General features: G+C 40.0%; 1 protein-coding gene across 3 annotated transcripts in view; it reads left to right on the top strand.

Moving 5' to 3' along the window:
- Positions 1-13131, top strand: part of cpped1 (calcineurin-like phosphoesterase domain containing 1) — a 59863-nt gene that overhangs the window by 15629 nt on the left and 31103 nt on the right. For all 3 annotated transcript variants that reach the window (XM_082543252.1, XM_082543254.1, XM_082543253.1), the window contains exons 3-5: positions 7941-8113; positions 8907-9038; positions 9157-9289. In XM_082543252.1, coding sequence (XP_082399378.1) covers positions 7941-8113; positions 8907-9038; positions 9157-9289 — 438 coding nt within the window. The remainder of the gene's footprint in view (positions 1-7940; positions 8114-8906; positions 9039-9156; positions 9290-13131) is intronic.

Here is a 13131-nt window from a genome sequence, read left to right as displayed (position 1 = left end):
GTGTAACTATTTTTAAATCCCTGTAGAACCTGAACCGCGTAAGCTAGCGCAATAATTTGTTTTGCATATGAAACCGGAGGAGTTGTACTTACATCTTATGCCATCAGCTTGTCCTCGGTCACGGTTTCCTTCCACATAAAGCTTTGCAAAAATTGCATAAAAAGCGCTTGCAGGAACAAAAACATAATATTCCAGAAACACGCTTTGCCGATCCGATCAGCTGTTCGTAACACTTCCCACAGTGAAACAAACGTCAGCACGAACTGTCGCATGTCCGCCATTTCCTGGCCGAAACCGGAAGTGACGTCATTTTCGCGGAAATGTAGTTTTTTACTTGTAGGCCTTAAAAACCTCTACTGGTCATGTTTGACTTTTCTGAATAGTTTCTGGGATGCTTAGAGCTCGAATTGCACTGCTGGAAATAATTTATTTTGATGCACCTGCTGTTTTCTTTGCAAATTTGCATCATAGGATTGTTTTTTTTTTTGTTTTTCCTGCAGTATATAAAAATTGGTGTATCTCCAAAATAAAACTATGAAGACACTCAAAATAAATTTCCTGTTGTTGTAAACTATTTTTTGCAACTTTTTTGTATTTAAAGTTTTGAGGGATAAGCCTCTTAAATTTCTCCAAGTAGAAATATATGTAAAAAAAAAAACAAAAACGATTTTCAATTTTTTTTGTAATTTATTGCACTTTTTTGCAATTAATGTAGTTACTATGGACTTAATGCATACATATTATTAAAATATGGGCTATAACAGTTATTTAGCAACTTGAAATGCTCCCACAAATGGCACTACAACATGTAAAAAAATAATATAAGCTCTGGCGGACTTGGTTCTATAGTAGGTCTTAAAGGGTTAAATAAATATCGTCAAATAATCGAGATCTCAATTTCAGTGAAAATAATCGTGATTATCATTTTTGCCATAATCGAGCAGCCCTAACTAACTGCAGTTTTCTTGGGTGACTTAATTGTTAGTTTATTCTGTTTTGTGGTAAAAGTCTGACCTCACAGTGGATCAAGTGGAATCTGGCTGATTCCAATCACCAGTTGATTGACTCCAAAGAATTAAAAAAACAGGGTTTTGGTGCCTTATCCGAGTCCAAATTATGGTAGCAGTGTGATTAAATATAGTAGTCTAGACATTCTTTCCGTGAGCCAATCCTCTGGGCCTGAAGGTCGGAACAGCAAACACTTTTGTGTTTTTGCATTGGCTGCTGCGTTTCAGGCATAACGTTGTCTTAATCAGATCTGGGACTGCTTTTTGGGTGACAGAGAGCTCCACTCAGTCCCTAATACTATCTTATAACTTTTAGGCCTGCTGCCCTTTCAAAGAAATTCATTTCAGACACGTCCATCAGTGATCCCACCTGTTGAGTTCAGTTGCAAGCTTTACACATCTTCATCTTTTTTGGTAAGGCAGCATTAGGTAAGGTCACTAGTACTGATGAGTCTGCGCTTTTGGAAGAACAAACTAATCACATTAATTGTAATGCACAGAGAAAACGTGAAGAGACAATGTTACCTTTAACCAGTGCAGGCTTAAAAATGATTGAAACTGTAGAAAATTAATTCTTGAGGTTATCTTTAGCAAAGAAATCGCAGCATGTTTCAGATGATAGTTCACAAGTTTTGGAGTTTAAAGTGTTTTTCTGTGAATTTTTTCTCAGCCATAATTAATGGTAAAAATACTCACTGTGGCTGCTTCTCAAAAAAACTTTACTTGTGTTCATGGAGTCCGGCTTCATGGTTCTGGACTGCAGCTATTTGTCCTGCTTATGAAGCTGTTCTCCACCCGTGTTGCAGCTTGAAGCAGATCTATTATCACAAGCAGCAGTCCATGCCTGCTTAGTTAGAGTCCCATCCATGATGCTTTCAATGGTGGAACGAGAGATGCTCTGGAGAGGCAGCTGAATGTTAGCTTGGTTACCAGCAGCTAAACTTTCAAAATACCCTCACAACCACTTTATTGGGAACACCTGTAAATGCAAATATCTAATTAGCTAATGACATGGAAACAACTCGATGCATTTAGGCATGTAGACACAATAAGGTCATGATTTACTTTATGACCACAGTGTACCCATCTTCTGATGGTTGTTTCCAGCAGGGTAATATTCCATGTCACAAAGCTTAGTTTTTCTTAAACTAGTCACTTTAACATGGCATTGTAAACGGATGGCCTTCACAGTCACCAAATCTCAGTCCAATAAAGGACCTTTGGGATTTAATTTGTGGCTGCGCAACCAACAAATCTGCAGCAACCTTGTTGAATCTATGCCACGAAGCATTAAGGCTTTCCTTACTGGTCCAATCCAGTACTAACAAAGTGTACCTAATAAATCAGCCTGTGAGTGTAAATTTAAGGGGGCTGTCGACTAGTATTAGTACAGTATAGTTTGTACAGGGCAGATGTATCAGTTGCCAATATGTACTTGGGCAACTGTACTAAACACTATTTACCTCATTTTGCGTTTGTGAGATTGTCTGAAGTATTTAATATAACATCTTCACTAAGATCTTGCCAAACACCAGTGCCACATCAGCACAAGCACAACATGTCGATGCATGCTTGAGTTAGTCACAAATATAGAGGCCACAAAATACAGTTGTTCAAGTGTAGAAAATGTATACAACAGCAAGACCCCAGGCACTGAGGACTCAGTGCAGCTTCGACAGCCAGTCTTTAAAGGAAATTGAGAGAAGTGCTTAGAGTGTTGGACAGGCTCAATGAGAACCTGCCAAAGTCTCCTGTCAGGTTTTAAGAATCAGTGTTGCAATCTCATTAAGTGAACAAGGCCTTTCAGTTAGAGCCCCACGGGGAGTGGAGAGCAGCATTGTGTTTTTATTTGCGTATACCCTACATGTGCTGCATATTGCAGGGAGGAAAGTAGGGCAAGACAGTGCTGGCGTTAAAAATGTTTGTATGAAATGGAATTTCTCGCTATTTCTTATATATGAAAAATCCTTATCATTTATTTCATTTAGTGATGCACAACACATCTGCTTTAACCACTTCTTTCATATTTTATGCGTCCATTTGGGCAAATTACATATAGTGCTATTAAAAGGGAAGTGAAGAAGAACGTAATGCACGGCTAATGTAACCAGATAATTCTAAATTAAGATTTACACTAAATAACCGAGAGAGAGATTGTGGTCTATTGAAGGACACAGTGGTTGTTCCTGTTTGCTGTTACAGACAGAAAAAAACCATCTGTGACTTAAAAATAATTTCCTTTCAAGTGCAGCAACACATCTTCATCCAAACGAGCTGCAGTTGTTTCACTGGGCCTCTTATCTTACTGCAGTCACTCACACAACACATCACTGTTAGCTGGAGCAAGATATCTTAAATGCAGATGGGGCTTGGATGAGGATTGGTTCGAGCTGTGTCACAGAGATTGTTGATTCATGCTTGTACTATGTCAACAGATGGCTGTAATTGAGGGCAGGCAGGTGGTGGTGTGAGGAAGCAGAAGGCAGCACAGCGTCCCTGCCACTGTGTGTCGCAACCAGTGCTATTTATTCACATTTATTTATCAGGAGAAACGTAAGTGTGGCTAGATGCTGTTGTTGAGCCCAAAATCCAGTACATTTGATAAGTGTGAACGTTGCATAGGGTAGTCGAGCACAGCGTGACAGTCAATCTCAAAGGGCAGAGGACGTCAACATTTTTCGACTATTGTTGTCGTTCTCTCCGGTCTCACAGAGACACTGGATGTTTTACAACATATTTGGAAAAAGCCTCCATTTCTGCACCACCTCATAAATCTGTGCGTTTTTCCGATTTCGACTCTCGCATCTGCTACCGTGCATGACAGATGAGGTTTCCAGACAGACGCGAGTGTCGAATAAATCCAAAACAGCGGTGGAAACTTGAAGTAGTACTCAATTATAAAGTTAGCTGTACAAACTTTATCAGTTGTTTTACATTTTCAAGCCTGTTCAAGTGCTCGATAGAACCTCAGTCCCAGAAATGTTGGGACACTGCGCAAGATGTAAATAACAACAGAATGGAATGATTTGCAAATCTCACAAACACAGATTTTATTCACAGTGGAACATAGAAAACATGTCAAATGGTTAAACTGAGTCATTTTACTGCTTCATGAAAAATATCAATAATAGCAAGTCGTCTGAAAAACATTGGGACAGGAGCAATAAAAGACTGGAAAAGTAAGTGCTGCTAAAAAGGAACAGCTGGAGGAACATTTTACAGTTAATTGGTTTAACTGTTAACATGTCAGCATATGATCGAGTATAAAAAAAGAGCATCTCAGAGATTTTCTGAAGTAAACATGGGCAGAGGTTCACCACTTTGGAGAAAAACTGAATCTACAAATGAAGGAAATCTCTCATCATCAACAGAGCATAATGTCCTCAAATGATTCTGAAAATCTGGAGAAATCTCTGTGCATAATTGACAGGGTCAAAAATCAGAAGTGTATTCCCGTGATCTTGTGCGCAGGCTCAGTCAGTGAGCAGTTTCCTGCAACATCAACAAATGCAGGTTAAGGCTGTATCATACAAAGAAGAAGCTTTATGTGAAAATGATCCAGAAACACTGCTGTCTTGACTAGATCCAAACTCATTTAAAATGGACCGAGGCAAAGCGGATAACTGGAAAGCATGGACACCGCGTCTTCTGGTCTAAGAGGAGAGAGACTAGCTGACTTGCTATTAGCATTCAGATAAAAAGCTTGCATCTCTGACGGTAAAACCTGTTCTGTAAATTTACACCTTTTATCTTCTACAATTTAATCCCAAAAAGACATGCTGACAGATTTCTTTCATTTATTACAGCAGCATTTCTTTGTCACGTAGCAAAACTGAGACTTGCTGTTGAAATTGCACTTTTTCTTATATTAGGATATGTCAGGGATTAAATATGTAGTTGCATTGGATGTGTTGTGAATAATCTATTGTGAATGACATTGTTTTTATTTACATTTTGTAAAGCGTCCTAACTGTTTTTTGGCATTTGTAATCGAAGATAAGAGTATGCAACATCAACACACACACACAGAGGAAAGATCAATTGTATCTAATGTGGAATCTCCCTTGATTACCTATTATGTATTCACATTTAGGCGATGTCAAGCATAAACATGTTTTGCTATTCCACTGAGCAAATCCACTGGAGCAGCTGACAAGGTCAGGTACCTTCCTAAGGGGCATATTCATGGTGCTAAAATATACAGTAGACTGATTCTCATTCGCCAATCCTAAAGAAAATGACCTCATGCAAATTAAAACTTGTAAATAAACGAAGAAAATCAGGTACTGTAATCTGTCTGTAGCAGCAAAGTTGCAGAGAGTGCTATCAGCTGGAACAGTTGCCTAACAATCTTTGCGCCCCCGGTTTTTCATCTAAACTTCATTAGTGAGACGGCCTTTGTTTGTATGTAATTGTGGCAGCGGTCAAATATTGTGAAATAATTAATCCGCTTTGTTGTGGCTTCAGCTGTCATTTCCTTTCATCAGGATTATACTTGAAAATATCAGGTCAACAGGGAACGAAAAAAGCAAGTTTGAGTTTGTGCTGGCATCAGAGAAAAGGTCTTTTAACATCTGCAGGAAGCTCCTGAGGATGTTTTACCAGTCGGTGGTTGCTGGAGTACTTTTCTATGCTGTGGTGTGCTGGGGGAGCAGCACAGCAAAGAAGGACTCATCCAGGCTGGAGAAACTGATCAGGAGGGCTAGCTCTGTGGTCGGCATGAAGCTGGACACTCTGGTGACAGTGGCAGAGAAAAGGACATTAAAGAAACTGATGGACATTATGGACAATGCCAGACATCCTCTGCACACGGCCATAAACAACCAGAAGAGTCTGTTCAGTGACAGGTTGCTTCTCCCAAAGACAAGAACTAACAGACTTAAAAACTCCTTTGTCCCACACGCCATCAGACTGTTTAACTCCTCCCTGGAGGGGAGAGGGAGGGGAAACAGGAGGACAAAGGAGGGGGGAACAACTAAGCTGTAGTGCCTCTTCACCTCACTGTGCAATACTTTTGTAAATAGTCAACGGTGCAATAGACTCAATACTTGAAATGTGCAATTCACTTGTATTTTTATTTTTATTCCTATTTATTCTATTTATCCCCTTTGTATATTTTATTTATATTGTCTCTGTATTTATATATATATATATATATATATATATATATATATATGTGTGTGTGTGTATTATATATATATATATATATATATATATATAAAATATTCTGTAACTTCTGTCGGTGCTGTGCTTTTTTGGAAATCGAATTTCCCAGAGGAACCCACCCGAGGGATTAATAAAGTTCTATCTAATCTAATCTAATCTAAAACCACTTATCTACTTATTGATAATTTGTAAGGCAGTTTTATTCATGCAGAACTAAATTATTTTGATGTCATTTGTGTTTCGCACAAATTAAATTTTTTGCTTGTTTTCGTGATAGTTGTGGAATATCTTATAGGATGGCAATTAAATTCTATCTTGGAGCAAAACTAACAACTCATTTGTTTTGGTGAGTAACATTGAATAAAAATCTAGCATACTTACAAGGAAGCTCAGTGGGCTACAGTTGAATTTGGACTCATTTTAGCATTAAATTCCAAATAAATGTCAAACTCTCCACCTGCACTCATCCACAGCGACATGGTGTTGCTGTTCAATAGTTCAGAAGTAATTTGACTACACGGTCAATAGTACCATGTCCGCAAAAAGAAAAGAAAACTGAAAGTATTACTAGTGGTACTATAATGATGTTATGAAAGTGGGCCCAACCAAAAGGACTATTCACTCCATGATCATGAACAACAAGTATATTAGATATTTTACGTTTGGAAGCTTTACCTGCAGAGGAGTACCAAGTGACAGCTCCAGGATGCATGGTGGTCCAGTGGCAGTACTGTTGCCTCACAGCGTATGGTCCAAACTCTGGCTGGCACCTTTCTGAATACCTCCTCAAACAGTCTGAAAATATTAATGTTTGGTTAATTAGCTCTAAATTAGCCGTAGTTGAGGGTAGATAACGTGCTTTTGTTGCGTAGATTAAGTCGATATGTGACTTGCAGTCTACAAAGCACCTTAAGTGGTCAGTAAGATTGGAAGAGCGTTGTATAAACGTCAGTCCATGTTTTCCCTTTTAATGTTTCTTAAACTCTACACTTTCTCCCACTGTCACGAATAAGATGTTCTTTGGGGAAAGGCTCTTATGTAATGAGCCCTATCTAAATATCCGAGGAAAGATTTGCTCCAAAACTAGGCCAGTAAAATAATTACTCAGATGAATAAAAATGAAAAGAAATATGAGAGGGAAGAGAGAGAGAGGACCGGGGATAACACAAGAGCAGGGGCTGATGGGTTTGTTTGATATAAATTCAAAGTTATAAATAGATTTGAGAGTCACCCATTCTCTGCCCTTTATACACTCTGGGATTGAATTAATTTGGCTCAGAACATTACCCATTTTTGGATGTTTACCCTTTTTGTGAACTCCAGGCTTATAGCACTTTTAAAATTTTTTGGGGGGGAGGTGTATTTAAAGCAAATAGCCTCGTATGTCTTCACAAACCTGAATCTGGAAAGCGGTCTACACAGCTGTTGCCTGCAACATGTGGACCGAGAGGATACCGCCAGAGCACCACTAATCATGTCAGTAACCATGGTGATATGAAGTCGAGCTGTACTGAGCATTCATCATCCTTTGAGCGCTCTCATCATCATCCATATAATCTCTCTCTCACTCTCACGTTGTCCTCATTCACACTTTTAGGCTGTCTTTGGCTCATTTCCACCCGCATACAGTAGAATGCTTTTCTTAATCAAACATCTGTTTTTTTAGGTCCAGGTCGTAAATTGTTTGGTTTTATGTTACCTTTAATCATATGTGTGACAGTAACACATGCCATGTTGACAATAGGTTTTCTGTTATTCTTCCTTTAGGTACACCCTTTAGAGAAGGTCAGGAGAAAGATCTGAAGGCAGCCTTGAAGGGGACCGATCCCTCCATTCCTCTGGTGTTTGTCAGTGGAAACCATGACCTGGGTAACACCCCCACTCCCAGCACAGTGGAGCAGTATTGCAGGGAGTGGGGGGATGACTATTTCAGCTTCTGGGTAAGCAGACACAAACCATAATTAGTAGTAGCAGCCTGTAGCAGTGGTTGTTGGATGAATGGAATATTATAATGACGGGTACCTGCGAACACCATCTCTGCTCTCACAGGATTAAGAATAGCAAAGGACCAAAAACCCTGCACCTGTTTTGGTGTGTGACATTAAATATGTTTTGGTTCTATTTTCCTCAGCATGTATAGCTAATGTCATTTAGACTACTTTTGTGCATTAGACTTCCCTGTACTTTGATATTGCAGTTAAAAAATATATGTATATCACGGTGTGGTCCAGTTTTTATGGTGGCCATTTAGACCTCTTTTACCAGAAGTTGCACAAGGGAGCTTTGTGACGATGCATATTTCAGTTATAGCAACTGTTTCTTGGTAACATAACAAACTTTGATGTGGTGCCATGGGCACACAGTTGGTAAACATAAAAGCATTACTAATTAGGATTGCAAAGTTTTTTTAGAGTCTTATTAACATAAGACCAGAATGCATAGTATATGGACAGTATATGGTTCCTTAAAGGCCTTGCAATTTGGGACATGGCTAATGAGTTTTATACATGTAGTTTAAAATGCATGCCAGAGGTATTTTGCTAAAATTCTGCATGGTTGGAGTGTTTTTGCCACTGCGCATTCACCAACATTTTTATTGTCAGCAGTTAGGTTTGGATAATCTATAGGAATATAATATTAAATTGGGTGTAGGGACGGCAGATGAAATGGGAAATGATTCAAGTTGTTGTTTTCCTCTCTTGTTTTCTTTTTCTCACACTTTTGCCGTCTCAGGTGGGCGGAGTTCTCTGCCTGGTTCTGAACTCCCAGCTGTTCTTCGACGCCTCGGCCTGCCCTGAGCTGAGGGAGGCTCAGGAGGCCTGGCTGGAGGCGCAGCTGAGCAGAGCATCCTCCTCCTCTTCTACGGTAGGATGGCATGACCCCAGCGTGATTGAGCCTTTTTAAGCCATGTGGGCACATCATTTGAATTTCTGTCTTTAGAGATCTTGTGATGTAATCAACGCTCACATCTGTCTCCATTTAGGAACCTAAACCCAAACACATCCTGATATTTCAGCACATTCCCCTGTACCTAAAGAGTCCTGATGAAGAGGATGACTACTTCAACCTGCAGAGGACAGTCAGGCAAAACCTGCTGGACAGGTTCAAGAAAGCAGGTAGGAGACCAGAATACAGAAAATTATGGGGGTTTTCTGATTTCCTCTGGTTAAAAATTGGCAGCCTAGTTCAGGTTTGTGCATTTGGTTAGAATTAGAAGTCGCAGAATAGATAAATCAATTTTACTATCTTAAATGTCAAGCATCTCTGGCTTCCACAGCTCTGAAATAAGAGCATTATTATTTGTTCTTTTCTTTTCTTTTAGAATAATGGATTTAGGCCAATGTGAGTGGTCTTAAGTTTCTTGTCTTAATACGCCTTAGCTGCTATTCCTATTAAACCTGTTCATTTTAAGCATATCTCACTGAAGCACAGTTAAGATCCCAGCCCAGAGGATTAATATGTCATTATCCAGCAGCCTCAGGAAGAGCTGTTGGCACACACACACACACACACACAATGCAGACATAATTGAATTAATTATTCCATTCACTTCCTATAAGGAGAATAAATCCTTAATCAATCCATTGTTGTAAGCTTATAAGAGAACGATACAAAAGTAGTGGGCAAAAAAGAAAAAAATAACCCTCCCTCAAGGACAACACGTCTTTAGGCAGAATCTCAGCGAAGGTGCGTCAGCCAGCTTTGCGCTGCTGACTGACAGCAGCCACCACTCAGTGCCGAGCTTTTCAATCATGCATCAAGGTGACAGACGGTGGATGGTTTTAATTTCATTATCCATCCATTATTTCTGCACATATTTAACCATGTTGGCCCGTCTTGGTCTGATGACCCTTCTCTCTCATAATTGATCTCTCCTCCAGGGCAACACTGCTTAAAATTTTAAAGGGCAGTCTCTACAAGCTTTTTCTTATCATGAGCAGGAGGGTATTGCTGTAGAATGAGCTGGTGCCCTTTTTCTTACCCGCACTCTTGTGCCCTGCTAGCAATTATAAACACGGGCCACATACAGAGCAAGCGCTCCATGAACTACGAGCACGTAGATTCATACTGACAACAGACGTGCAGACGTGCTGATTTTTAAATATATGGTATGATTTTCTCAGGCGCTTAAGTGCGATGTGTGATACTCCTTTATTACAGCAAGGCAAAGAATACTCAGTATCCATGTTTCCTCTGACTCTTATCTATACTCTTATCATGAGTATAAGCCTTTTTCCCTTCTTCAGATGAATGTGCTGTCTGAGAATTTTTCAGGTCAGGGGTGTCAAGGGGTATTTTCAGTAATCAGTCTGAAGTCAGATTGTTGTATAAGAAAGATGAACTATAGATATGTGTCTGATCTAAAAAAAAAAACGAAAAAATCTGGTTTTCCAGATTGGAGAACAAGATGGCTGCTAGGGTGCAGACACACAGCTTGGCAGGTCCTGTGCGTTTGCCAAAAAACCATCTAAAAACCCCTGGATCTTGACATCAACTTGTCTTTTTGTTTTTATACATTTTTATCTTCTGTGGAGTTCGACATGTCCAAGAAAGCTGGATAATTATACCACTTTCCCAGCCAAATGGAGTCAACATCTTTTGTTCACAAGATTCTTGGATTGTGGTCATGCTAGACCACCCCCAGGTAAACATGAACAATCAAATATACCACGTCTGTCGCTGGAGATTCTGAAACTTGTTCTGATGCTACTTTTGGCTGGTGATATAGAACTAAATCCTGGACCTAATTCAAACATCAGTGATTTGGACTGGCTACAACTAATTAGCCTAGTTAGCCTAGGCCTGCCTGGGCCTCCATTTCAGCTTCCTGGGCCTCCATTTCAGCTGCCTGGGCCTCCACTTCGGCTGCCTGGGCCTACATTTCAGCTGCCTGGGCCTACATTTCAGCTGCCTGGGCCTACATTTCAGCTGCCTGGGCCTACATTTCAGCTGCCTGGGCCTACATTTCAGCTAGCTGGGTTTTCACCTCAGCTGCTCGGGCCTCCACCTCGGCTGCCTGGGTTTCAATCTGGGCTGCCTGGGCCTCCACCTCAGCTGCCTGGGCCTACATTTCAGCTAGCTGGGTCTCCACCTCGGCTGCCTGGGTCTCCACCTCGGCTGCCTGGGTTTCAATCTCGGCTGCCTGAGCCTCCACCTCAGCTGCTCGGGCCTCCACCTCAGCTGCTCGGGCCTCCACCTCAGCTGCTCGGGCCTCCACCTCAGCTGCCTGGGCCTCCACCTCAGCTGCCTGGGCCTCCACCTCAGCTGCCTGGGTTTCAATCTCGGCTGCCTGGGCCTACACCTCAGCTGCTCGGACCTCCACCTAGGCTTCCTGGGCCTCCACCTCGGCTGCCTTGGCCCCCAACGCGGCTGCCTGGGCCCCCATCTCGGCTGCCTGGGCCCCCACCTGCTGTACCCAAACTACAGTCTCCAGTAAAGGGTTTCTCATCATTAAATGCTCATAGCATTGTCAACAAAAGGACAAGAAATCCTGCTATTAAAATTTACAGAGGAACAAAGATCTGCAAGACATTTAATCAGGCTAAACTAATCTGGGACACTAAAAATAAACCAAAGGGGCTTCTATGTGGACACATTAACATTCGCAGTATGTTACCAAAGCATGAGCAACTGGAACATATTCTAAGCAATTCCAATATTTCTATTTTGGGTATCTCTGAATCTTGGCTCACAAGTTCTTCTGAGTCTGCGGTTGTCTTTCCAGAATACACAGTATTCAGAAGGGATAGAATTGGAACAAGAGGAGGAGGAATACCTGTGTATGTAAAAAAACACCTGGATTGCTCTTTACTTAGTTCACCAATAGATGTCAAAATAGAACATATTTCTGTTAAAATCACTCTTTCCCCAGAAATGTCATTTACGTTGATCTGTTTATATCGCCCTCCTTCCGCAAAGAATATTTTTTATGAACAACTACAGATATTACTTAAATATCATGCTATAAATAATAAGTCTAATGAAATAATTGTAATGGGAGATTTTAATGTCAACTGGGACTGTGAAAAGGACAGAAAAACACTCAAGGACATAATGGAGACTTTGAACTTTACTCAACACATTGAACAACCCACAAGAATAACAAGACACTCTAAAACTAAAATAGATCTGGTTTTCAGTAATAAGCCCGAGCGAATTATTAAATCTTATAATTTTATCACTGGTATTTCAGACCACAATTTTATATTATTTTCTTGAAAACTTATAAAATCACGGGTTAAGAATGACTTTCAAAGTTCATCTAATAGGAGATCCTTTTATGAATTCATACCAAGAAGTCAGCGACAAAATGTAGCAGAAGCATTAGCATCAGTTAACTGGGAGCCTTTATTGTGTAGTGATGATCCACAATTCTGCATATGTTATATCAACATACTCCATTAGAGGTCGACAAAAAATAAAGACAACATCTAATTTGCCCTGGTTAAACAAAGAGTGCAAGAATTTAATGAAAACAAGAGATCAATTACTAAAGCAGTTCCTGAAAACAGGTCTAACTCTGGATAGACAGAGATTTACTTCAATGCGGAATAAAGTAACAAGAAGTTTGAGACAGGCCAAAGCAAAATTTTTTATAAATATAATTGAAAGAGCCAAAGGTAATGGTAAAGTTATCTGGCAACACTTAAATAAATTACTTGGCCGTCATTCAAACAAAAGCAAAAATACAATTGAACTTTATGTAAATAACTCTATTGTTAGAGAGCCTCTATCTATTGTCAGTAACTTAAACACTTTCTTTATTTCATCTGTTAAGGAGATCAGTCAGAGCTTTGACTCAGTCGTATGCTCTGATAATGTGAATGATGTTGGTCAAAATTTGTTCACCGTCACTCATATTTCAGACACTGAAGTTGCTAAACTAATTACAGGTTTAAAACAATCAAAAGCACTTGATGTATATGGTATTAACACAAACTTCCTAAAGGAACATATG

Source organism: Aulonocara stuartgranti (assembly GCF_965226115.1).
Source record: "Aulonocara stuartgranti genome assembly, chromosome: 8".
NCBI classification, from domain to species: Eukaryota; Metazoa; Chordata; class Actinopteri; order Cichliformes; family Cichlidae; genus Aulonocara; species Aulonocara stuartgranti.
This window is presented reverse-complemented; position numbering and strand designations above follow the sequence as displayed.